This window comes from Aythya marila (assembly GCF_965140915.1).
Source record: "Aythya marila genome assembly, chromosome: 1".
Taxonomy (NCBI): Eukaryota; Metazoa; Chordata; class Aves; order Anseriformes; family Anatidae; genus Aythya; species Aythya marila.
The window spans coordinates 169176294-169203870 of record NC_139042.1 but is presented as its reverse complement, the minus strand read 5'-3'; the positions used below and the strand labels follow the sequence as shown (position 1 = coordinate 169203870).

The 27577-nt window shown below is 40.4% G+C and overlaps 1 protein-coding gene across 1 annotated transcript in view; it reads right to left on the bottom strand.

Moving 5' to 3' along the window:
• Positions 1 to 27577, bottom strand: part of PTPRR (protein tyrosine phosphatase receptor type R) — a gene marked incomplete at its 5' end in the record, with an annotated part of 142061 nt that overhangs the window by 65578 nt on the left and 48906 nt on the right. Inside the window, 2 exon segments of the mRNA XM_082775897.1 lie at positions 2160 to 2315; positions 5485 to 5598. Coding sequence (XP_082632023.1) covers positions 2160 to 2315; positions 5485 to 5598 — 270 coding nt within the window.

Here is a 27577-nt window from a genome sequence, read left to right as displayed (position 1 = left end):
TTTAAGGCATTAGAATTCTCACAGAGACTGCGTATGTGATTGAATTTAGTCCCACCAAGAAAAACCAGTTCAGTAGCTGCTTGTTATAGGGAAGTCTGCTCCCAACCCTGCGACATGCTATGGATAAGAATACAGTCCTAAATTCCACTGCAGACACAAATTTTAGATCATAATAAAAGATCAAATGCTACAGCCACAATAGGCCTTTGGAAGAGGAAGGACAAATGAAAAGATCTATTGCCCTGGATCTTTGAAATGGCAACAACTCCATTAAATTAAATTTTCACGTTCCCACAGGTACCCTTCCCATTCTAGACCAGGCAGGAAAGGACTCTAGTGGTTCCTACAGCTAAGATATATAGGAAATCGTCTCTTCCAGCAACAGAAAAAACTAGGATATGAGTTTTGAGACAGGTAATTAATTTAAAATAAAGTCATCAGTGATTAATGCATCAGTAGTGTGAATTGGAAAATTATTACTGGAATTAATGGAAATGCAGTGCCAGTCACCTACATCCACTGAGAGTTTTACTGTTCATGGTGTCACATTGGCTGAGACTTTAGGAAAGTGCTTCAGTTTTCTACCCAGGTTTTCCTACACTACCTTGGTAAATTTTCTTAGGACATGACAATCTCCCCTACCATTAACCCCTTCCAGCTGGGAGTCTAGTTTACACTAAGCCCTGCTGGAAAGAGCCAACCAAGCAAGCTCAGAGGAGGTACATCAAAGATGGGCTGAACTGCCTGCTGGAGGTATCTTTTTCTTTCAGTTTACTGCAGAGAAATGGTAGACTTTCAAGTCTTATGCAGCTAATAATGAAAAAGCTAAAATTGGAGACAAAATCCAGCCCTAATACCTCTGCGTCAGCCACCCACCTACGAAGATGAGGATAATGCTTCCTTTCTGCACAGATATACTGCTAGTGCACGTGTGATACTGGTTGGGAAGCGCTGATTCACATCAGTGGAAGACTTACAGTTTATTCGCTCATGAATTAATTAGGGCTGATAGCTCAGGAATAAACACACAAAGTGGGTAAAATAATGTGTCAAAGCTATGTCTTAAAGTAACTGTATCTATATCCCCCCTCAAAAGTTTGCTTGTTTTGATTTTCTTTGCTGTTATTTTGATTGGAAAGATTTGTTCTTAGATGAAGTTGATTGAAGAGTAAATTACTGGTTAGTAGTTGAGCAAGTAAAGATTATATATTGTCGTCTTTTAGCTGCTGTTTTCTGTGAAGTCTTACACATGTAAACAAATTATCAAGACCCAAAAGGAATACCTATTAGTGTAAAGCTGCAAGATTTTTGCAGGATTGGGGTCTTAGCAGTATAATCTACATGCAACTGAAATATTAAAATAACCTCTTGTTTCTCCAACAGTACTAGAAGGAAGTAGAGGCTGCACAACTTTCATTCTAATCATCCTTTTCAATGAGATTCCCTCTGTTGGTGTACACTTTTTTCAGAGAGAAAATTCAAATACCTGAGCACTCATGATTACCATCTAACAGATGAGATCTTGAGTTCAGCATTGTTTTTTCTCCAGCATCTGTACATAGCTTGATGACATTTATTGACTCATCTATTATTCACGTATGTTCTTGTCCCATAGCTACCTGAAGTGTTACTTGTACCTGAAATACTTGGAAGAGATAATTGCAGCTATCACCACTGTCACAATCATATGCTTCTGTAGCAAAGGAAATTGTAATCTAAAGGGAGCTTAGTCCAAGCTGCCATTGAGCAATATAAAGACCTGATCTGACTTTTGGACAACATCTCTTGGCTTTGTTTTGTATGAAAACAGCTAAAACCTGAGAATCATCTCATTTTGATAATGTCAGGCTGCTGTAGGGCATGTAAAATTGCCCTAAAATGACCCTGTGTTTATATTTTATTTTTCATACTGAAAGCATCTTCAAGATTCTTAAACAACCTCTCGTTTTTTCTACAGGAGGACCTGGATCCTAATTCTTAAACAGCCTTACAAAACACCATTAAGGTAATTTAACAGAACTAGCTGTGTAATTGTCTTACAGCAGTAATGCCATCTTAGTTTATACTTCCTTGTCTCATTCATGAGAACTTCAGCCTGAGAACTACCAGGGCTGTAAAACCTGCCTAACAAACTACAGGTGAAAAAAGTGATAACCAACCTCAGGGGAGACCTCTGTTATTCCAAACTGGGATAAGCTCTGATGCAAAATGTTGATATTCAGTGAACGCAGCACTTCTTCAGATGGGAGCGCATCAGAAATTCCTGGCTTTCTGTTCACTGGGGAAATAAACAGTTCCACACAGTTCTTCTTCCCCTAGGAAAATAAATAATAATAAAAAAGGCAAAATCATAACAAAATTCTGAGATTAGATAACCTCTTCTGTCTCTAGATTTTAACTATATGTCCAGAAATGAATGCATGGAATAGAAAGGCTGCAACCTGCTCTGTGAGGAAAGTGCACATTTTCCCTGCCTCCTTAAATTCCAGCTGACCGTGCAAGAAAATGCAAAATACCGTATGTGGGTAGATGGGCTTTATCTCATTTACTGTTGACAAGGTCCCCTCTTCTGAGCCTAGTACCACTGAACAAGACAGGTCGGTGTCTCATGGGGAGGGTAGGAGCCATGCATGGGATAAGGGCAAAGAGCCAGCGGGGTTTTTAGCTGACAGGTCTGATCCGAGCTGAAGTGCAGTCCTGCTTTAGATGCTGGGCCTTAAACAGGAATGCTTAGTATAATGCCGTGGTATTTTGGCATTGCTTTCTAATCCGGCGTCAACATGTTGCAAACACACACTACAGTGAAGTATAATGCCCTTTCAGCTGACTGCAGCGTAACTCCTTAAGACAGCACAATGAAATGAAAGTTTTGCTTACTTTTAATGAGTAGGCTGAGCATGCCTAATTCTCCCCGCCATTAATTCCTGACCCGGTCTCAATGAAGTGGTGCTGTATTAGAGATGTCAGTGATGCTGGCTCTGTAGCAGGACAGTGAAAGGAAAAATTGCCAGAGGGTTCCTCTGCTCGGTTATCAACAACCAGAGCAGCACCTGAGCTCAGTGCTGGTGTGCATGAACCACGATAAGGGGGTGCCCCAGGGCTGTGCACAACCTGGCTGAGGCTGTGATATAGAGTCCAGACCTGGGTAGTGCCACATGCACAAAGCAGGCATGGAGCTGCTGCCTGCACAGGCAAGAACTTCACTGCTCTGGTTATTTGGGGTTTGATATGCAAGGGGAGAAATCAGACTGGGTTAATCCTGCTCTCCCCCTCGCCTTCAATGCACATCATTATCTTCACTGAAGCAAAGAACAGACATCTTTTGCTGTTCTTAAAAAGCCTCGCATTGCATTCAGAATTAGTGCTGCATAGAAAGGGACATTTTCACACGCATACCCTAAACCTGCCCTGTGTGCTCTCACTTGTGCCATGGGTCCATCTGCTCAACAAGACTGGTGGGGCTGGCGTTGCTCAGCAGGCCTGCTCAGCCCAGCGGGGCCGTGAGGAGGGAACACAGCCCCACAGCTCTGCAGTGTCAGGGATTTCTTGTCAGGCTGAAGCGGCTGCTCTGAGGCCACAGCCTTACGTGGTCTCTGGCATGGCTAAGTGGCCGCTTCCCAGTGTAGGTGGCAGGCACAAAGCAAACCCTGGTGAGGGTGCAGCATTCCCAGTGTTTTGTGCTTGCTCTGTTAGGAGATCCTCTGCCTTAACAGGACTTTATGGGAGGAGGATTTCCTGGAAAGACTGAGAAGATGCTGGACATGCCCAGTTAATATCTTGTGGCACGCTGTGTGCTGTTACATATCAGCTTACCTCCCTTCCATCATCTAAATTACCTCCAAAGCCAGTGGAGAGAGGCTGGTATCTCCAGAGAATGATTGCATCCACCCTAAAATAACTGGGATCTCAATGCCTCTCCTTCTCACTACCCTTCTCTATATTGCCTTCAGAAAGACCCTACATGAGCACCTAAGACTGGGCTGAAGAGAGGTGAGATGAATTTCGATATGCCCGGCTTGCTTGCATCCGTGAGAGGAACTGGCTCATGTTAAAAGGATGGGAAGGTGGGAATAATGCCTCCTAAACTGTATTTTTCTCTTCTAAATTTTGACTCTGTGATTTTAAGAGCAAATGTGGCAAAAGTTTGTATTATTCCTACATAGCTAAAAAACAGAAGTCATAGCAGCCCTTTACGGATGTTGAGAAGACTAATTAATTAACAGTACTTCATGTATTCTGAGGTATACGCAGGTGCAAAATGCTGCTACCTCTTCCCTTGGATCACAGATGAGAAGAGAAAGTGAAAATCTATCAGTCAGCAGGAAAATTAACAGCATCTTTCATCTGCTTAGTTGGATGATTTCCACAGAGCTTAGTAAGAAGGCTACCAAGTGACGTGGTGTGTTGAATACACACCCCAAACTCTGGAACATTTCTCATTTAATTGTGTTTTTCTCTGAATATGTCTTTCATTCAGGTTAATACAGGGGACAAAAGACATTCAGCGTCACTTGTCAAGAATGAGTGACGTCCCTTGCAAACATGAAAAGAGCTGCATTGCATTCCTATTGATCTTTTCCACTGTGCATCTTGTGTGATCCTTTCTCACAGAGACATTATTTGAAGGTATTTTATAATCCTTTTTGATGTATACAATCCTATCAAGCTATCAAGGCAGGAAATACTTTTATGCTGAGCCTGTCAACTTTCTTCTCTAATATTCAACCTGCAGGTCGAATAAAATAACATAACTCTGCTTTCCTGTGCAACTTGAATGGAAGGCTGGCAATACACACATGATATTGTTGTGTTTTTTTCTTGTTTCATTAAAAAACTGTCAGAAAAAAAGAGACCAGTTTTAAGAATGTATGCTCTTTACCATCCACAGAAAATAAAAATGATGAAAATTGTTTTTTAAGTCTTTGCTGGAAACAAATTTCTCATAATCTTTTGCAAACATTATACCTTAGTCCAAAAGGTCACATCCAAGCATATGTTGTTATAGCTAAATAGCAAGCTGTAAATATTAATACTGTGAGAAAACATTTATTTTACTAATGGAAAGTCTGAGAATTAATTGTGAAGATGTCTGTGAAAGGTAGAATCACATGTATTTTTTGAGCAAGATTCAACCTTTGAGAAACAAAAAAGGAATAAGCAGCTTCTAATGAATGTGATGAAGAACTACACTGGAATGCAAACCAAGGGATAAGAAAACTGCATATGAATAAGACACAAAAGAGATTTATCTGACTTAATTTTTCTCTAGACTGTAACTATGAATGGCTTCCTTGCAAAAGAAAATGTAAGTCATTTTGTAATGGAGATCTATTTTTCTGTAGTGCAGTTCAGAAAAAAATCTATCAAAACAAAGTATTTTTCTGTCCTATTTTATTGCAGTTTTCCATAATGAAAGGAAAATAAATTTAAGAGCATTCTAAATAACCAGGTAAATTTTATTATACCTAGCCTTTTGGTACTTACAATGAGCCTGTTGATATGAACTTGCTGAGGTAACAGTCCCAGTGCTGCAGCCACTCCCTGGCGAAATATCCGAAGCAATGTGATATTCAGCTTGTTTACATCCATTTGCAGTGTCTGAAAAAGAAAAACCAGTTCAAATGAACTCCTTGCTCAACACATTCAGTCCTCACGACGTCTGATCTCTGAGAGTCTCACTAATTGTTTTTTTCCCAGAATGATAATCAGTGCAATCTACTTGCACTGCAATAAAGAACAAATCCAAAGGAAAATGTAAGCATTTTAAATGCTGCTTTGTTACCACCTTTTCTCAAAAAACATTCAAAATAGATTCCAGAAGTTTTTGGCTAAATTCCTAAGACAAGTTACAGTGCTCAAGATAACACAATTACTGCATTAGAAATGAAAGGCAAGCACTGAACACCAATTCACCTTTACAGAATGAGATGTTGGATTTACAAAATGAAAATTTGCTTTGATTATTTTTCTTAAGAGTTTCTCCCTGCAGTGAAGAATGTGTCAGTCATAGTAAAATTATGGATTTTTTATTTTGATTAACAGTTTCTGTGATTGAAACAAAAAACAACCACCACACTGAGGATACATTTTACATGCTTGAATTTCCAAAGCTTCCTTATTTCAGGCAGAGCAGGCTGTTAATTCTCAGCAGAGACCAATCATAGCACTGAAGCATTTTCTTTCTCCATGTCAGAATAATAACAAAATTTAGCGATTTCCTCAGGTTCAAATCCCTCCTGTGAAGCTGATGGTGTTTTGCCCAGGAAATAATTTAGATTCAAGTCTTCACCTTCCCAGAAGACCCAGGTGTATCTGTGCAGATGATGAGTTGTGACCAGTACTTCCCTGTGGCACTCTGGGGCTCCTTTCTTTGCTTCCATATCCCCACAGTGGTCAATTCATCGTGGAGAAGGCAGGGAAGAGGAATATGTCAGATGGTACCAGGTGGCCTCCAACATTTCTGGCAGGGCACTGGCTTAGGAACTAGGCAAGTTCTGACTGAGCCGGTTGACTTGAGCTGAAGAAGATTTTTTATTTTTAACTTTCTATTTAAAGCTGTAGGCCAGCCTGCTGCTCTGAGGAGCCACGCCAGGATTCTTCCTACCTAACTGGAGTGGCAGAATTAAGTATCAATGCGTCAGACGTCCCATTGCAAACATGGCTGTGGTCTAGAAAGAAATGTAACTTTTTTCTCAAAGCAAATGAGCAACATATATTCCGATTGTCATTATGTATTTTTAAGAATTTATAAGTTACAATGTAAAACCATCAAATATTTGCTTTCCTCTTCCACTGTCAATGCGATGTTTCCATCAGTACTGAATGTTTTTCATTTTCTTCCCCTTTTATCTCATTTTTTTTTTCACTAATGGGATTGTCAAACCTTGGTGCATCAACTGAGACCTGCTCTCAGCATACAGCTGAGCTTTAATTCAGCTGCAAATATTATAGGAGTCCTCAGTTTCAATGACCCTGTCTACCCTGGCATTTTCAAAAAGCAAAATCTTCTTTTTGCTTCTTCTAGAATTAGACATCTTGAGTGGTTACAAAACTGCTCCAGCTTTGTCACTGAAACAGAGGAATGTCTTGAGAAGGGAGACAGAGACATCCCACAGATCTGAGCACCATTCCTTCTGCATCCCAGGCTGGTCGCAGGACATGTGGGCGATACAGCAGAGGAGAGCTGGTGTGGAGCTATGAAGTTGTCACTACACTGAAAGCCAACATCCTAGCCTGAGGATCCCTGGTAAGTGAGAAGAGGGAGTTGTTGCTGAAACAGGAAAGCTGTCGTGAGGGTCCCCTGAGATCCATCAGGATGGAATAAAGAGCAAGGAACTGCTTGTCTCAGTCAATGACCCCGAGTTATGGGGATTATGCTAGCTGTTGTTACTGAACAAAGCTAACAGGCGTAAAATCAAAATGCATTCACTTAAGTATACTTGAGCCAGGCATCAGATCACATTAACACCGATGTTGTTAAACAGCATGTTAAGAGCTCACTGAGAAAGACACAGAAATGAAACATCCAGAAAAAAATCCAGCTTTGGATGAAATAGAAGAGGTTTAAAGAGGCTATAAGGATTATATTATATATTAGGCTATAACGTCTACCTAATAAATTCTTATAGATCTAACAGGACTAAGTGGCTAGGCCTAGCACAGTGGTTCACCATATTCAGGGAGAATAAAATGTGGTGAAACTCCAGTATCTTCAGGACAGTCACATTTCCTTCCACCAGACCTGAATCTGGACCACTGCACCCTACAACAAGTAGTCATAAAAGGCTGCACAGTCTTTGTGTCTCTGTAACAGCCCCTGTCCTTGGTACTTTATAGGGAAGCCTGAGGAGCACAGTGCTCACCCTGTCACTCCGGACTCAGCCTGCTTGGAAAGCTCATCTGGCCTCATCTGGAGATTTCAGAACCCTTTCAGGATGCATCCCAGCACATCTTTTTTTTTTTTTTTTTTTTTTCCTGAGGTTGGCCACACCATGACTTCGCACTGGTGGGATTGCTGCAAGTTGCACAGAGAGCTGATGGTTGCCCACGCTGCAGGTACGAGCCTTGGGATGTGCTCCGAAGCCCAGCACATACCTGAGTACTGCCCAGGCAGGCTGCCAGCTGGGCACCAGATCCAGGGCTACTTGCAAGGGTGGGAAGGAATTTGTCTTTAAGCCTCATCTCAGGGTGCTTCCTATGCAGCAAAAAAAGATCGTGACCATTCATCCAAAAAACATACAACCAAACAACCCAAGAAGTATCTGGGGAAGAAAAAGCTCTTTTTTTTTTTTTTTTTTTTTTTTTTTTTTTTTTTTTTAATAAGAACCTTGCCTTCCTATCCACAGAAGGAATTTGATGTTAGTGTGAAGCTTTGTTCCTTCCAATTACAATGCAAACTAGGTAAAAGTAACAAGGACTGCCCTTTTCCACATCAAGCAGCACAAGAGAGTGCATTTGTCTCTTCCTATCAAGAGAAAATTTAGCAATCCAAAATCTGTCACTTTAGGAACAGGATTTCTAACTGGATCAGCGAAAGATAGCTTCTAGAAAAGCCAGATGTGACCCCATGAGCACCTACTTTAGAGCAAGCAGCATATCATGAACGTGCTCTTTGCTCTCTATTATTACCCCCTTGTTTGTACTGGAGTCTTAAAAACATCAAGTGGGAGTGGACCAGGCTGGAGATGCATCAAGTTCCACATCCTGTGTCCAACTCTGGATGCTTGTGGAAAACTATATGAACAAGAAAAGAACATATTCTTTTTTTTTTTTTTTTTTTTTTTTTTTTAATTTCCAAGTTTGTTCTGACAAGATCCAGGCTAATTTACACCAGCTCAGCCCAGAAAGTCAACTGGGCTCCTCTGTTACATGAATATTATTACACAGTAACCCAGGCTGGGATCATGGCTATTGAGGTCTGGGATGAAGGCAACGCTTGGAGGCATTATATTCTCAATGCTGTCATGTGCTGAACTGCAGTGGAGTTTAAGTATCACCTGAGGGTCTGGTACAGAATTGTCTTTCTGCAAATTCTTACACATTATTTTTGTCGAAAAAGTTAGTCAGAGAAAGAATAGGAAAAAGGAAAAAAAAAGAGAGAGAGAAGGAAAAAGTCCTAACTATTTTCATCATTAAAAACTTTCTAAAACTTAATTATTAAAATGTCATTATTTTAACATTATGGTGCCATTCTGATGGCATGCCTAGGTATGATGTAAACTTAAGTCCCTAAAGATGGGTTTAGGATAGAAAATTGATACCGGATGAACTGCAAATGCAACAATGCCTGTAAAACAGACAAACAATACAAACCTCCATTAAGAAAAAGAGTCCTAGAAAGGAAGACAGAACCAATATATATCCCATTACCATCTGCAATAACACATGAAATTAACCTCTGTAAAGTCAATCCACAGAGTTAAGTAAACCAAAGCATTAGCACCTATACCCAAGGTATGCCTTACTATGGTCCTCTAGTTGCTCCTTTTGCTTCGGGACAGAAGGGGCTGAAGCATCCCTGTCAGGCAGCACAAATCATTTACCCCGTGCTCATGTGCAGTGTTTACCACCTATTGCAGCCCGCTCCCCAGGGAGTTCACACTTTTGAATTTGCTGCCTCTGGTGGCAATAGCGACTTGCTGAGCCTAGAGGCGGGCGCGCTGGAGGACTCATTTCCCTGAGCAATTACTGATCTGGATATTGCTACTGTAGCGACAGTTTCTAGGTTAATCCGACCTAAGCAAAACAGGTAGTTTCAAGGGAAGGAGATTTCTGCTTGTAGTGGAAAAGATAACTCTGTCTTGGAGAGAGAGTTCCAGAGAAGAAAACTCAGCACAGAAAAACACCAAAGACCATTCAGGTCTGAGATCCTACAGGGGCTTTTTGATATAGATTTGCATTTTAAAGAAAAAAAAAAAAGTCATGAAACAGACCAACATTATTTCAGACTCTGAAATAATATTTTTGTCTACCGCCAAGTCAAGTTCTGCTCCTCCAGAAAAAATCAGAGATGCCTCCCTTTCTTATCTTTTCCTTCTCACCAGTGATGGCCTTTCTGCAATGCGCCTCAAAACCACCTTTCCCTTCCATGCATTGGTTACTTCCCTCTAAACTCCTCCTGACCCCACCACCACAGCAAAGAGAAATCTAGAGAAAGTTTGAAAATCTCAAAAATATTTCCAGGGTCAGAGATCAATTACTGAAAAATTGTGAGGGGGAGTCTTGGCTATTCTACAAAAGCACAGTGAAAATCACCTGAAAGAGCAGAAAAATTACAGGCATATGTTTGAGTTTACAGGAACCAGTGAAAAGCATTGATAAATGCTCTACAAATCTCTCTCTCTTGCTCTGCCAGCGTAACTGCCCTGACCTGGAACACGCTGCTGTGTAAGTCACGCATTTTCTAATGAGGAGACAGCGAGGCTGCAGAGTACGCTGATATGCCAAAAAGTCCCAGATTTCACATGCAGCCTGCAGAAATTTATGTGGCCTTGTCCAGAGAGCATTTGGGTGATGAGAAAAAGAACTCTAAATTGGTTCCATATAAATGCAAGAAAAAGTGGTAGGAATGGGATACTTTGATTGCTTCAGTCCTGATTACTCCAGGAAGTTCTGTAGAGTTGGATGCAGCCTTTCAAGATGTAACATTGTACAGCTTCACTCACATTTTTTTTTTTCTACATAAAAAACATGTCTTTTATGGGAAATCTTTCTTTAAAGTAAGCATAATATTTCCTGTATTTATGCATTTCTTATATAGCCTTAAAGAACAGTTTTGGCTCTTGATTAATTTTTCATGAAAGTAAATAAATGTAAATAGTATGAGCTCCCTGAAAGAAATCACAGACAGAAATAATACTTATTAGAAATGTAGGGGTAATCTCACTAGTTAACACAAATATATGGTCTCCCCCCATACTGATTTTCAAGTGTGTGTGCAGTAAAATATGAGCAAACCCAAATCTATTTGTTTCATGCACTGCAATTAATCCATAGAATTTGTTACCACAGGAATTTGCTGAGGCCAAATGCTGAACAAGATGCAGAAAAAGAACAGGATGTTTAGGTGGCTGTTGAAACTCATTGATAGGACAGAAAACAGAGATACTACAAACCTTGTTATACAGCTGAAGCCACACCTTTAACTATCAGAAACCACGACGGATCCTAACTGAATGAAGAGACAAGCTTCTCAGCCTGTTCTCAAAGCTCTGAGTGCTGGTCACCATACTGGACTAGACATCAGGTTTCACCCCAGTCCTGTTCTGATTCACACACAGATCTCAGTTAGGGATGCTCCTGGAGGCCAGTGCATTAACAGAGGTGCTGCACCGGGTGTTGAAACGAGGCCAGGGCACTCCACCAGCATCCACGGCTCGGACTGGCAGAGCTACTCGAGGTGGGTGGGTGATTTGACTAAACTGGTTTGTCCCAGCTAGCTGACAGATTTTATCTCTCCTGTAGGAAGCACCAAAACAATAGGAAGCACCAAAACAAGAGCGAGGAGCCTTCCATCTGTGATGTCCGGCTTCCATCCAAGATTTCCCTGGTGAGATTTTACATGCACTTGGGCAGTGAGTCAGTCAGCTGCAGAAAGAGTCTGTGACCTTCATGGATGATTGAAGTGAATGAGAATCCCTCAGCCTATTACGGATAAGGTTTGTTAATGCCTCTCTCCAAGAGGCACACTTTGATTTCTCTCAGTTCTATGTTCTGCATTAATCTCTGAGTTTGCCATCCCCTAGCCAGTGAAAAGGGTCAGCTATTCCGGTGTGACAAGGTAATGTGGATTTACTGATCAGGTCTAATGTGAACACACAGCACAGTCCTCTATCTTTCTTCCGACAGAAATCTCAGGTTACTTCATTCCAGTTTCTGAGTCATGCGGGTCATTCCTGTACCAGACCTAACATAGTCAGGGGGTGACAAACTAAGAGAGTGTGTTAGGCTGTCCTCTCAATGCTCACTGTACTCATTTCTTCTTTTCTTTTACCTCTTTCCTGTGGCATCTCTAATGCATTAATCATTTATTATATATATTTGGAGGACAGATTACGTATGGAGTCTCACGAGCAGCCAGTGTACTTATTGGTTGTATGAGATGACCATCTCAGAGCCCTTATTGAGACGGGGCTGTGGAATGATAACTTTAATGAGCTGTGGATAAGGTTAACTTTTTCTGAGACTTTTCTGAGTCAGGGGGTTGCAGAATCCCGTATCCAAAACGTTCAGTGGGATGCATACTTGTCATTGCTGAAAGGGTGTAAGAGGAGGGAAGGAAAGGCTATGGTCCGTGGGACACAAGTTTGAAGCAGCTGTGTCATTGAACAGTATCAGTCCCAGAACCTCTCTGCCTGTGGGAACCCTTCAGAAGGGGAAAGAAGAGGGGCAGGAGGCTGCAGTGATGCTGTTGGACTCCATGGAGCTTTCTAGAGCTTCCTTGAAAGAGGAACTTTCTGCTTTGCCACGTGCTAGAACCCAGTACATAGTACCACGGGGTGCCTACTGATGAAAGGAGCCTGTATCCTCCCACATATCATTCCTTTGTTAAAAAAATGGTCACATACTACATCTAATTCTGAGAGCCCTAATCTGGAGCATTTGAAATTACCTTAAATTGATTACTAGGAGGAATGAGAGGCTGAAATTTTGCTGTGCCTCTAGCCTTAGCAAGGCTACCTCAGTTAATCTGCTTCAGTTCTATGTCTATAAAATGGGGATGATAGCACTCGACTGTCTCACAGGAGCCCTGTGAAACAAAGCATTTTACATACTAAAGAAGATGTGGGACAGATGCGTAGGATGGAACTTCTCAACTTCTGTCACAGACACCTTTAATGTTGCACACAAAAGTTAACTCCTGCCTCTGTTTAATTGTGTGCTGCATTTCTTCAAGGACTGGGATTCCCTTCATCACAAACTATTTCAGCGTTCCTAAAGTAACAGCTGAAGCACATTTCAAAGCACTGATGGCTTTATTGGCTTTTTCCATCCTCCATCCACTTCTCCCTTCCCAGCTCCCTTCCATTCATTTACCCTGAGATTACATTAGACAGCTGAAAAGGCCAAGATGATGGAAGAGCACAAGACAATACACAAGGAGGTGGAAGCATGAAGAGAGCTGGAAGAGCTTAGCTGAACACCATTTCAACCTCTTTGTTCTTTGAGAGGCATACATAATGAGCTCCACAAAGTTGTCATATCTGTCCTTATTCAATATTACCAAAAAAAAAAAAAAAAAAAAAAGAAATCCTTCCATTACAAAAGAAATGCATAGTGCTATTATATCCGGTACAACTTTTATGCACAGCATGATTGTACCAGTCACATCCTATTTCATCATCCCAAAGCCAGCTGTAATCTTCAGAACAGAAACTTTGAGCACAGTACTTTTTAATACTTTTTTTTTTTTTTCTGTCCAATTATTACATCTCTAAGTAGAGCCTGCCTAAAGCTTGAAATGCTCAAGAATCAGAAATGACTCCTTACTCCTTTTGTAAAGCCCTAATTTCAGCTGGTTTTATGTTTCAAACAATTCTTAGTTACTGAAGTTTAAATTCCTGCTACAACTTTGTAAAATGGTCCTCAACAGATAGAAATCCCTTCCAGAAAAATATCAGGCAAAATAAAACTAAGACAAAATCATCCTTCTTTTTATCTTGAGAATTTAGTTTGCTGATTATTTAACACTACATAATAATGGAGAACAAAACTGGAAACCTAAGGCAATACAGCAACTTCCAATTTTTACAGGAGCCAACGTGGCCAGAACACTTCCACTGACTTACTCCCCTTAGTAACCTTTCTCTTTGCTTTGAAAATCAAAGACAGACTTCAGTATTGCTCAGATCTTAGCTTTCTCAGGCTTTTAATTTCAGACGCATTCTTTACTGATAGTTTCAGATGAGCAGTATCTGCCTGAACATGCACAATGGGAATGTTGCAGAAAAAGGGAAGCACATTCCCCCAGTTTTTATTTATTTTTTTACATAATCATAGTTCTCTGATGTTCCTGAGCATATGAAGATGAAAATTTGAAATACATCAGAATATATATGTGTATATATATATATATTCTTAGAATGCATTTGGCTCAACAGGAATTGAGATACTTACACGGACGACTGTTCTTGTAGTATTCTGGACTGTGTGATTGCCTGTGTCCCAAGACTATTTGTCTACCACAGCCAAGATTTTCCAAGTATGAAGCAATTCTTTTGCCTCAGCTCTTGGGAAATCAGGATCCTGTTCTCTGGAAACAAATGTCCAGCAGCAAGGCCTCTTTACCGTGACAGAATTTGCCACTATGTTTATCTGCTTTCAACCTTTTAGCTCACTGAATTTTGTTTATACATGTAGCTATTATCATGACCCTAATCACACGTAACTGGAATAAAATATACATGACTGACTCTCTACCTACTACAGTACAATCTGAGTGCAGACAGTACAAGGCACCCAGGCGACTTCTGTCTTACATTCCTTTAATTATGAACTTGAGGCAAAATCAAGCAAAGCCTTTGGGGGCGTGTATTTTTTCTTGGACAAAACTTGCATCACTTTGGGTTGTATCCCGCCATGGGTTCATATGCCTGGCTACATCTTTGTCTTAGTTTTGACAAAACCATTAATGATTGTGTGTGAATCCTATAAACTCAGATGCAGATGAAAAGACAGTCTTGTGACCTTGGCAGCTCTCTCAGGATCTTTAAACTCTTGAAGCTGCTAATACCAAATGTATCCAGAAGCGATGAGGTATAAATTTCCTCTCTCCTGAGAAGCTGGACAAAGAATTTTTCTGTTATGTCTAGTACTGAAAAGGAAAGGTATGGATTAAGGGAAAACACCAACTCCAAATCTTCAAAGGTTTATGGAGAGATTTACCTGAACGATACTTGCTAATGCTAATATCAATATAATATTTCTGATGAGCAGTTCCAGATTTGGGTTCATAGATTTAGAAACCTGAAAGCTATACTGTGTCCCAAAAGCCCTAACATAAGACAAGTTTTCTGACTGAAGCACTAGGGAACAAGATTTAGTTTGAGGAACTTTTCTTTAGAGATGACTTCACTTGTGAGGTTAAAGGTAAGAAGAAGCTGTGATGCCTTGTATTATCAAATATTAGTACTCTAAAAGTACTGGAAGGCAGAGACCAATTCATGGATCTTCAGCTTCTTTCTATTCGGTTTAGCATCAGCAGCCTGTGTTCATTTTTTTAGACATGCAACACAACTGTAAAAGCCAACATCAGAAGAAGTTTAGAGTGGGAAAATTGCAGTTTTATTCCTTTTATATTCATTACTCACGACCCTTAAAAATAGTAAAAACTGTTGACATGCATTTCTCTCATTCTTACACATATACAAAACAAAAGCAAGTGAAATTGAAAAACATTCCTTTGCATCCCCACTATCAGCTGATTTTTTAGGATAAATGGCATCTGTAAGTCACTCTTACGTTACAACACCTTCTTTACCATCCAAGAAGAATTAGGAATTTAGCATTTTGAAGAGTGTAGGATTTGTTAGCTACAGTCATTTCAGGGATGCTAGACAATACTTCCATTATTTCCTTGTTAAAAAAGTGGCAAGATTGTCATTAAATATAGAATCCAAGTGAATGAATACAGTTGAAATTTTAAAGACATTTTGCAAACTAATTAACTGCCTGTTCTGTACTTTGCTCACTTTGCCCTTTAATCTCTTGCTTGCCCTGTGTTATTCCAGGAGTTCCATCACATAAAAATGAATGGAAACTCCCTCAAGACATATAAGTGATCCTAGTTATTCTTCTGTCTTGGTTTCCTTATCTCTTCCACCCTTTTATAATCAGAAAACAATGTTACAGCATTTAAAGTCTATTTTTTTTCTTTTTCTTTTTCTGTTTTTTTTTTTTTTTTTTTTTTTTTTGTTGTTCTTTCTTCTTTGTATTTTTCTGATTTTGGTCAGTGTGAGTGCTTCAGAGCCCTTTCTCAAGTCCAAACATTGTCCCCTGACCACTCTACCTTCATTCAGGAAAGTAGCTGAGCAGCAAAATAATTCATAATCCTTTCAGAAAGAAGTAGCAATTGTAAATTTGGTGGGTGAGGTTTCCTTTTCCTTTTTTTTTTCTTCTTGTTTTTTAACAATATTCTTTAAGCATGCAAAAAGCAATCTTCAAGGTTTCCCCAAGTGACCACCACCAATGCAATTTGTGTGTGTGAGATCCTGCTGTAAGGAGGCAGTGAGTGCACCTTTTTCCACGTTTCCTTCCTCCTTCCTGCACTCTGGAGACCCATGAAAGCCTCGGTGGTTCTCTAGCTGCTGCTCTGTGTGAGCAGGAAGAGCAGCCTGGGAAGAAATACTCAGCTCCTCAGAAACTGGACGTGGGGCTCAGATTCAGAGCATCACTGTGTTATACGTGTCACAGCACAACAGGACAAGTCTTAAAAACGATGGCAAGAGGGCTTGTAGACTCCCTAAAAACCCAAGGCATCTATCTTATTTCTGGGAAAGCCAGCGATCAGTTGAGAGACATGGTGATAAATGTTAATAAAAGGATTAATGCCTTCTATCTCAGCTGGTATACAGCTAAAAGGTAGGGTGTCAATTTATGGAATGGAGGTGTGTCTACTTAAGTTCAGAAGCTAAGTGTACGGGTAAAACCGAGCAAAAAGCTGCAAAGCCTCAAGAAGAGTGGAGGAATGATTTAAATTTGTATGTTTATATGTCGTACTTCTTTTTTTTTTTTTTTTTTGATAGCATTATTCAGAGAGACAAGAATTTCACTGCAAACTGGCTATTGCTGTCTTTTTTTTTTCTTTTATATATACAAAAGAGCTAATGGCAGCATTATTTTATTTTTTTTTTTTTAATTATTTTAAGAAAATATCTCAATGATCTAACATTTACAAGGTGTTGCCCCATTTATCTGTGATAAGGCAGGAATCCAAAGGGTCCTGACCTGCAAAAGCTTCCCGGAAGAAAATGCACTGATGTTATCCCCCCGAAATCTGTCTGATGGCGTGGGAGACGCAGGCTGCCCCGGGGCACCTCTGCCCCAGCACTGTAGCTACACACGGACATGCCAGGCCTGCCAAACTGCTGGCCACGACACAGCAGCAAAATTCAGTGGATCCCATCAGTGTCGGACTAAACATGCACTATACTTGCTAAGATTGCAGGTTGCAAGAGCTTCATTCCTCATGCTGCCCTCAATTACCATTCCCCTGCTGTATTTTCCCTTCTCTTTCTACAGTGCTGGCAAATCATGCATTTGGACTGCTCTCATGGCCCTCCTCTAAAGACGGTGATTATATAGAGGATATCCATTTACCCACTCTCTTGGCAGCCTTACCCAGCAGAGCCCACACCATACAACTCAACATGAGGGTGTAGTAACACTACAAGCCCCAAAAGGATGGCATGACAGAGCACCAGAGGTGCACGGCAAAGGGCTCAGCCCCATTTCTACAGATGAAAAACATGGCTATTGTGGCTTTGCATACAGCAGCAACCTCAGCTTCTCCAGATCAAGCTGAATCTATCGTGCAAATGCAACACGATTGTTCTGCAGATGTGCAGAAGCCAGCTCACAGCACTTCTGGACGCCCAGAATCCACCTCTAGAGCTTGACCAAAGCATCAGGGCAATGTGTTACCTCAAAGACAAGTGTGGTAGATGACTGCCAAGTGGTAGATGATCACCAAGGTCATGAGGGCTGGCAGGGCTCTTCCACAGTCTGTAGGCTAACAGCTTCTCTGCTTTTTCTCCGAGTTAGAGCTGAAGACAAACTTGCCGTGCCAACCTCATCATTAGATTTTGTCTGTGGTAGTAGAGCTCATTGGACTAACTGAGACTAAGCTGAGCAAAAATAATAGATGAAAAAATGGAACAACCCCATGCTGGCACGAACAAAGAAACATAAGATTAACTAAATGGCTGTTACAGTTTCTCATTTCTGTGATCTTTTTCCCATTAAACATAACACTGCCAGAAAACCTCTCAGAAATTAAATGACTGGAGAGGAAGGAGGAAAAAAAATTATCAAGATGACCATTCTCTAAAGAAATCTGAGTGTTTTAAGTAAAGCAAACAGCAAGAGGAAGCTAAAAATTCTTAAATATCTCTGTCATCGTAGCAAAAACATTTTCAATATGTGATTTTATTTTCAGCTGTGATTTTTCCACAAACCGGTACTGCAACAAACGAGAGAAAGAAACTCAGTGAGGCTGAATGTCATACCTTGAGACCCTTTTGCCCTCAATTCTTGTACCTCTTGTCGTAGGATACAAGAATATATGAGGGAGAGTTCTCTGTTCAGCTCCATAAATACATACTATATATTTGGTGTGTTAGACAAAACCTACTCAGTACAATCCATCTTCTACACACTAGCCATGTTATCCTCTCATCAGCAGAGCCCACTACATTAAAGAGACCCATGCCTGTCTCTCAGTCAGCTTCTGGTATCTCCTGCTTTTTTGGGAGCTGAGCAGCCACTGCTGCTAAGTTTGCATCCACGTGCACGACTTCAGGCATCTCATTTTCATCTGCCAGTGATCGGCCTTAATCAGGCATGCTTATAACCAGCTGAAAGGAAGGCAAATCCCGTTCACGTGGTGCTAGTTATCTCTGCAAGTGCTCAGCCAGCCCCAGCCCTCCCGAGGTGCGCTCCCCTGGAGCAGGCTGCAGGTGGGCTGTGAGTCCTCAGGGTCCTGCTGGGACAGGGGTGTACCAAAGGGATGCTCCTCATCACTGCAACATTAGGTTGTATAGTGCAAGTGTGGCAAAGAGCAGGACCTGGTTCAACGGGATCTCACGAGCCTTCTGGGAGATCAAAGCAGCTCCTGATGAATTATTTAGTAGGCACTTCCAGAGAGGTATTTTAGGCAGCTGCAACACTGATCTCAAATAATCAACCGCATTAACCACATTATTGTTATTTGTATTAACATCTTTCTGTCATGCTTATGGTAATTTTATTTCTTCCCTTACAACTGCATACATTGTGTTTCCTGGGTATGGCAGGTATACCATGGTCCCGAATGGTGCCCCGTCTGATAACTACAGAGCTGCTTGTACTCTTCCTAAGCAATTTCAGACACGCGGTGAGGGTTTGTGTCATGTTGGGTGGCAGGGAGAGAAAGCACGTAAGGAGAAAGAATACCTCATCAGTAAATAACCTCATCAGTAAATAATTCTCAGCTTACATTTGAAGGTCTTTCTATGTGGGCACAACAAGGGATTTAACAGTGGGGTCTGAAGAAACAGAACTGCATCAAGGCAAAGTTGTTGCCTTGCAAACATAAAGAAGACCAAATGTCAGAAAGTGAAGATTCGGAGACCAACCCAGAATTCTGGTCCACATACTTTGCTATCTTATTTTTCAGGTTTTGGGGTTATCTGTTGTAATTTATGCTGAAAAATGGTAGTGTTATAACTCTAACAGAGGTCAGCATTTCTATGATTTGCACAGATTTCGAAACACAGAAACGGAGGACTTCCTATATACCATTTATGAAGATGACTGAATCTGAGGTTTTTTTAATGTACTTCACCATGTGTGCTCTTTTCTGTTTGAAGCCTGTTCTATGTACAATTAGAGACTCTTCTGTTTCATTAAGAACAATTATTGCAATTAATTGACATCATCACAATATGTTACGTAACTAATATCAAAACACGAGACAAGCATTTAAATTATTTGCATAATGTAAATGATGGAAACTTTGTCATGTCAGCTTGAATGCTGTTTTTTTTTTTTAACCTAATATAATTTGAAAACATATTTATGACTCATCAGTTTTACAGTTAAACCGCTTAGAGATTCTAAGCTGGAATCTTGCAACTCTGAAGTTCTTGAATTTCACTGTAATTCTGTATTCTGCCTCTTTTCCTTTAGTTGTCTTTTCCACTAATACTTCATATAAACATTAGACAGATCATAGGACGGCTCATAAATGAGAAAAATACATTTGCAAAAATGTTTTGCAAAATGCAATAAATAAATAAATAGCAATTTATTTCCAGTTTGTAGGAGTCCAAATAAGCTCAAACTTCTACTTAAACGACCATTGTGCAATTTATGTTCACCAAAAATCAGTTTTCATTCAGTGACCCAAAAGTTTTTAATTTTAATAATTTTGAGATGACTTAATAAAAGAAAGAAGAATATAAATCCAGATAAGAAAGGTGATACATCTTTCATTAAAAGATGTTTTTCACTAAACTGTTGTGGAGCTGCTATGTACTTATGGAAGATTACTCTTTGGATAGATGAGATAGAAGATGGAAGATAGATATAAGATACGAGATAGAAGATATGGCCTTTTAAAGGCCATATCCTTAAGGTATTTAAGCATTCATGTGTATTCAAAATTAATGTACAACGAAGCACATGGAAAGCTTTACCTAGTAGCAGAACACACGGCTCTTTGCTTTAGACAGAAATATTACACCTGGATTTAGAGAGAAGCAGGAGTGCTGTTCCTATTTCAAAGCTGGAACAGATAGATGTTAGATGGTAGATGAGAACAGTACTAAGAAGCAGGAACAAACTGGTTTAGAAACTTGGAAAAGTAGAAAGAGAATCGAGAGATCTGGTTTCTTGTTAGCAATCCAGTTTGCCTCCCCAGTGGAATCCTACTCTCCTCTGTTCTTCCACCATGCAAATTTCATTACATAAACTTGATGGAGGGGATAATTTCACACCATTGGTGATATGAAGACAGTGATCTGCACTTCAGTAGTGACACTAATTTTGTCTTTTTTTGGATAAGAATCATCTCTCTACAAAAAGGTTGTAAATCAGTGTTTCCTAAGGAGCCCAATAATGCACACAAGCTCAGGCTGGGACTGCCTGTCCATCTGCAGCACAAAACTGGCTGCTGTTTCCTCTAAATTCTGCAAACAGTGACCATGAGAGTGGCAGTGCTACCCCAGCCTAAGGCACTTATCTCATATCCTACAGATGTGGAAAAGATAGTCTGTCCATGACAGCTCCAACCTGTAAATGTTCCTACTGAGTGTGGCCACAACTAAACAGCCCCTTTAGGAGTGAGAGGGAAACACTTTGTGAGGTACAAACATGCTCTGGCCCTTTAGGAACGCCTGCTGCACTGCTTTCAAATCCAGAGAGTGCTGACAGCTAGACATTCCCAGTTTATGAAAATCCAAAGTGCTTCCTCATGAAGAAAACTGCAAGGCTTGTGAAAAGACAAGTCCTTTGTTTCATTATGTTTCTGTGAAGGCAGCTAATTTTTACCCTTTCAGATAACCATGTAAATACTGCAATGAAAAAAATAACAACAACAACAAAAACAACTTTATATGAGATGCTGGCAATGGCTAAAGGAAGAAAAACTATTCAAGGATATCTAGGACAAGTAAATTTAATCATGATATTTTGCTTTCCGGTTTAAATATCCACAGGGATACCACACTGAAATGGTAAAATTTTTATGACAGACAAAAGAAAGAATTCACTTCTAGGGATTTTTTGAGGGATGAGAACTCAAAAGATGATACTAATATGATGCATACTGGGTATATTACATTCCAAAAGTAATCACATTGGATGCTGAAAGGGAAAAGTAGAAAGGTAAGCCTGTAAATATGCTGGAACAGATTACCCCTTTCAGGAAACTGCTCCTAGCTCTGTGCCAGTCAGCATCCTTATTAGAGGTCTGTTGAGACACACAAAGTCATGCAGAAGCTTGAGGATAACTCTGAAGCAGAGAACATGCGATAAACTATAAAGTAGGTCAGATGCCCTGGGTGATTCTGATGCCTCGATCAGCTAACCTCACCTGCACATCATTTGCTTAGTATTGCCAAACTCAAAACAACACAACTCTCTTGGAAGAAAGTATGTAGTTCAACTGCAAAGAAATACATTACTAGAAGGAAAGACTCAGAAAGTCAGTCAAGGTTCATATTTGCTCACCAAACATATATTCCCTGGGCACATGCGGGCTACGGAAGAGTGAATACAAACAATCCCTGCTCAACCTCTGAACTGGCTGGAAACTGTATAACCACGTCAGAGAGGTGGTGGCATTTGGTTATTGCATCCTGGTAATCAACAAAGAAAACTGCACGCAGCCGGCCACTTTCTGCCCCTTTCAATTCATTAAAGTCTTGCTGATGCTCATGGTCAGGAGCATGACTATGACTATGACCATGACCATGACCACACATGCACGCAGCTTCCATGGGTCATGGGGATTTTGTAACTCTCCAGCTGCTCCCAGTGCTGTAAACACTTATTGACTTGGTTTCTGCTAATGAGCTGAGGCTTACCAGGTGACACAAAACACCTGAGGGGCAACCTGCACAGACTGCAATTAACTCTTGGTTCCTGTTTCTGTTATTTAATTAGCAACATCAATTTTGAACACTGCACACACCGATCACAGAAAACACAGGCAATTACAAACAGTCATCAAACCCTATTTTCTAAATTACATGCCAAGGATAAATGATTTTAAAGTAAAAAGAATAAATGTAGGCGTAACATTTTTATGCTGTGCCTCTGCTGAATAAGCTTAACAGTTCCTCACATTTAATGATAATTCCTATAGTTCTGTCTAGGCTCAGGGTAAACAAATAATCTCATAAAAACTCTACTCTGTGTAAATCTCAGTACGTATTTTCCAACAGAACAACCCAAAGATGCAGAGTTTGCACACAGAAGTTTTGGGAGCACCATTTACAGGTTTTGCTACTCAGAGGTACATTGAAGAGGGTAAGGTGTTCACTGGCTGCTCAGTGCTTTAATGCCTCTGTTTAACCTTGGATCCTGTTTCGCTTGCCTGTGACTAATAGGTGCTTCACAGTCCTTGATCCAGAGCTTGTGGGTGCAGTCCATAAATGCATAACCCTGAATATTGAAGTCACTATCTATGCCAGAAAAAGCTCTCCTTTCAGTCCTATGGTCATATAAAATAGAAAGCTTAGAAGCCAGGTCTAGGGCTACAGTCTTATACTGCCTTCCATGTCATCAAAATGAGGAAAACTGAGCTCCTGAGGTTAGCTGCTGGTCTTACACCTTATAGAGGCTGCAAATAAGCCAGTGCACTAAATCTCTGTTGAGCCTGAAGTACGATGGAGATGGGGGAGAAGTGTCCATGCCTTGGGCAGAGGTTGCCCAGAGTTGTGCCTGTTGGCACAGGTTGCCCAGAGAGGCTGTGGTGTCTCCATCCTAGGAGATACCCAAAAGCCAAGTGGAGAAGGTCCTGAGCAACCTGCTCTAGAGACCACTGCTTTGGGCAGGAGGCTGGACACAACCATCACCAGAGGCCCCTCCAGCTGCAAGCACTCTGAGATAAGAAATCAAACACATACACAGACATTAGTCATCAGCCAGAATCTGTGGTTTTTTTTGTGTGCACTGTACCTTTACTGCACACTTACAGCAACTTCTCTCCTAGAAGAAAAATTGGGAAGTAATTCTATATGGAGACATAACACTGACCTTTTACTGACCTTTTTTTTTTTTTTTTTTTTTTTTTTTCCCCAAAAGGAAAAAGTAAAAATAGTAAAGAAAGTAGAAGAGTTTAAAAAATGTTTCTTTCTGTCAGAAAGAAACTCTCTGGCTCACTGTTTAAGTGCTTGATCCAGATCATTTTTCCAAAGCTACAGGGCTGACGACAATAAAACAATGAGAAACTTACTTTTGTATCTAATATTAAACAGCTGTGTTTATGAATAAACACAGGGCACAGCACTGCCAAGAACAAGGGTGGCATTTTGCAATCATTTTCCAGAGCAGCTGTTATGATCATTCAAGGAATATTTGCGGTCCTATTAACTTCCACAAAATTATTCATGTATTCAGCACTATGCTTCTGCATTTTGCTGCCGTGCTGCTTATTAGCCCTCACATTTTATAGAGCACTTATAGTAGGATAATGGACAACGCTTGGTATCCAGGGACAGCCCCCACTGCTGCTCACAATTCACGTAACACTTGGAGGAGGAAGGCTCCTCCTTAATATCGCTTCACAGCATGAAATTGCCTAAAATATGTGTTCTATTTCACGCTTATTTGTGCATAAATTGGCATAAAATCTTAAAATAGCTCTCATGAAATAACATTAAAGCGTTACTTATGCTGTGCCAGCGCTTATTTCACGACAGGAGCGCACAGCCCTCCTGCCTCTGCCCACATGTCCAGCTCTCCCAGCCCCGTGGCTCATGCACAGCTGCAAGAAGATGTGAAAAGAAGCACAAGAACAGGGCACACATATGAAATCTCTTCCCTGCTACTAATCCTGTGTGGGGGCACAGAGCACACTGCTTAGGCTACGGAGCTGCTCTGTGCTGTGACAGCACTACAGAACTCTGATCTCCCCCCAAAAACCTCGGAAGATGCTCTGAGTTCATCTGTTTCACATGCTTCAAGTCAGCTTTCTTCATGTGGTTTCAAGAAAACACTTATACAATTAACTAATATCACAATGTTTCATATTTTCTTTTTTATGTGCTCAATTCTAGGATTATTTCTAAACAATAAAATCATTTTGTCAATTAATTACTGGCATAAACAGTTGCAAAATTCTGGCATTTATCTCAGAAGAGAAATTTTACAATGTGTGAGAGGTTTTAAATAGCTTGAAGAAAACCACTTAAAACTCCCTCTTTCTCTTCAGCAAGTGGTGATAGTTAAATCAATTATGTAAGCGTGAGTCTGCAACTACTGAACTCAACAGCAGTGCCCCTAGTAGCTTCAGTAATACAGGTTTTAGACCTAAATATCGCTTCATTTATTAGGAGCATAGCAGGAGAGCATATGGGAGCTGCAGGAAGGCTACCTCCTTAGATACTGACATTAAAAAAACCCTTTTTTTTTTCTTCCCTTAGAGCTTGCTAGAGATCAAAGAGATTGGGATAAGCTTCTAAGCCTAAACATAATTTGAAGTTTGACAAGTGTCCTGTTTTCTGTGATGGAGTTAATTTTCTGCCTAGTAGCTAGCATGGTGCTGTGTTTTGGATGTAGGATGAGAATAGTGCTGATAACACACCGATGTTGTAGCTGTTGCAGGGCAAGGCTTGCACAGAGCCAAGGACATTTCAGCTTCTTGCACTGCCCTGCCAGCAAGGGTGCTGGGGGTGCACTTGGAGCTGGGAGGGGACATGCTAGTACATGGTTTCAGAGAGATTTTCTGTTCATTTTAGACCTCAGTCCTAATTCTCTACAGTTCGTGGAACATGAGACTGAACCTAGACCCAGGTTGGCAATGGCAATTGATTTAAGTTGGTGCTTGTTCTGACCCGGTCCTTACACCAGGGCTAACTCTACTTCCTTTCAGCAGAATTACTATCATTGCAAGGGAGGACAGATTTTTTTTTTTCTCCTTCTGGAAAGGATTAATTTAGGCACACAGCTCTTTTAGACAAAGGATGAAGAGTAACATAGGATGCTTTTTAAAGACAAGAACTCTCTATGTGATGGCATACGATAAAAGCCATCCCTTTTTTTGGTAGCTACAGCTTACTCTTCCTCACCCCCTCACCAGCTGTTATTCTGCTGTACGTGCAATGCATTCAGATCATTTCACATATGCAAAAAGAAACCCAAACCAAGTCAAGAACAGAGCAATTCAAACATATGACAACCTGATACCCAGAAAAACACTCACTTTAGTCATTCAGCCGATCAAGTCAAACACCACATTGCTAGAGTTTTATTTGCAGCCATTGCAGAAATCGAGAAATGGCACAGTGGAGTGGAAAACCTCATCTAGGAGAGGATGACAGAGCTGCAGCATGTGTTGTTGCCTGCCTTTCCCTGCCGTGTCCTCCACAGCCTCCTGCAGCCACTGAAGAGCTGCTGCTACTCTTGGCTTTGCAGAAGCCGGGCAGCCAAGGTGTACTTGTCTTCCCCCCACCTTACTCTTCTTTTGGTTCTGGGGGAATAAGGTCTACACATATCCCCTCCTCCCCATATATGTGCATGAGCCACTCTAGGCAAATGATTGCCTAGACTTTCATGATCCCTTCTAAACACATTGATTACCATAAGTAATGAGATGGGTAATGGAGAAGCAGGTAATTTTCCTACGTAGCTACAACGAGGAGGTCTTCTGTGCACGGCAAAGCTCTCACCTCATTTGTAGCCCAACTCTTTTGCTCAACATCCTCTGCAAAATGTATATAGTTTAGAGCAGAGTGTGACATAAATCAGAGAGATGTCTCCAGTCAACCAGCAATGGACAAGCCAATAGACACACGATATGAAGTTACTTTTTGCAACAGAAGCACTCGCACTCTCTATTAGCCTCAGCACGTGAGAAAACCCAACCCAGACCATGGGAATTACTGCAATGAACTTGTACTAAGCAACACTCTGTGGTCTTTTAGGAATCAAACAAAGAAATGTAAGGCAAGATAAGCATGTCAAGAACAGCTAAACTTCAACACCTACATATGGTCATGGCAATTTGAACAAATGCTAGACATCCATCCACCTTTTCTACAGAAGTTAAATTCCTATAAGAAATCTCCTGCTAAAAAAAAAAGATTATTAGGATTTGTGATCACAAAGGAATAGATATTCTGATCTCAATGTTTTTTTTTTTTTTTTTTTTTTTTTTATTTATTTAAATATTTGCCTTCCTAAAAGAATTCAGACACCCAAAAAAAAAGAAAAAGAAAGTATAGAAAGCATACAACAAATCGCAGAAGTTGGCATCAAGAAAGCCTGGTTGCTGTTAGCTATTTAGTTGGCTTTTATTTTAAAAATTAGAGGTGGAGTCTGCCTGATCTTTAGGATGGAAATTCTGATTTTGTCTGCCTCCGTGATAACTGGGTAACCTAAAATACAGCCACATAACAGGATGTTTAAGGCTGGGGCTCCTGGAAAAAGAGAAGTATTTTAGCCACGTGTTTTTTTTTTTTTTTGTTCCCACACTTGTCTTCAGTGACTAACATTTGAGACAAAGGAAACTTTTGAGTAAAATTCAGATGTCTCTCCCAGGCACTGAAAACAAGCCCCGTGACAAATCTCAGGTACTCCACCTAAATCAAGGAAGAGCACATGTCCTAGTGTTTTTAATGGCATAACAAAAAGACAACTTTCAAAAGTACATTTCTGTATATTTAGAATAATTTGTAGAGTACTGTAGAGTACCTCATATATGTGGGGACAGACATGGAGACTTGGCAACAGGAATTTATCAGTGCAACGTTGCTTTGATTACTATGGGAAATCACTCTTGTGCTTTAAGCTCAAAGAAAATTATTCATAACCATACCATCATCTCTGCAAACATAGCTGGCTAAAACATACTTTTTCTATACCCACATAAATAAATGATAAAAATCTATGTTTTGTTTGTGTACAATAACAGCTCTCCACTGTTAGTAGGTATCTTTGTCATGGACTCATTGCTTAACTCCTACTGCTCAGCTGTCTCTGTATACAAAGTACACATTACATACACTAACAAATTAATCTTCATAACAAATGTGTTTTGTTTTGTTTTTCCATCTGCCAATATCCTGGTGGGAGTAAATTAAGGTTACAGAGAGACTTTGGAAACTGTTGTTGAGAGCATTTAATCAATAAATTGCCCAGTCTGGGGCAATACTTG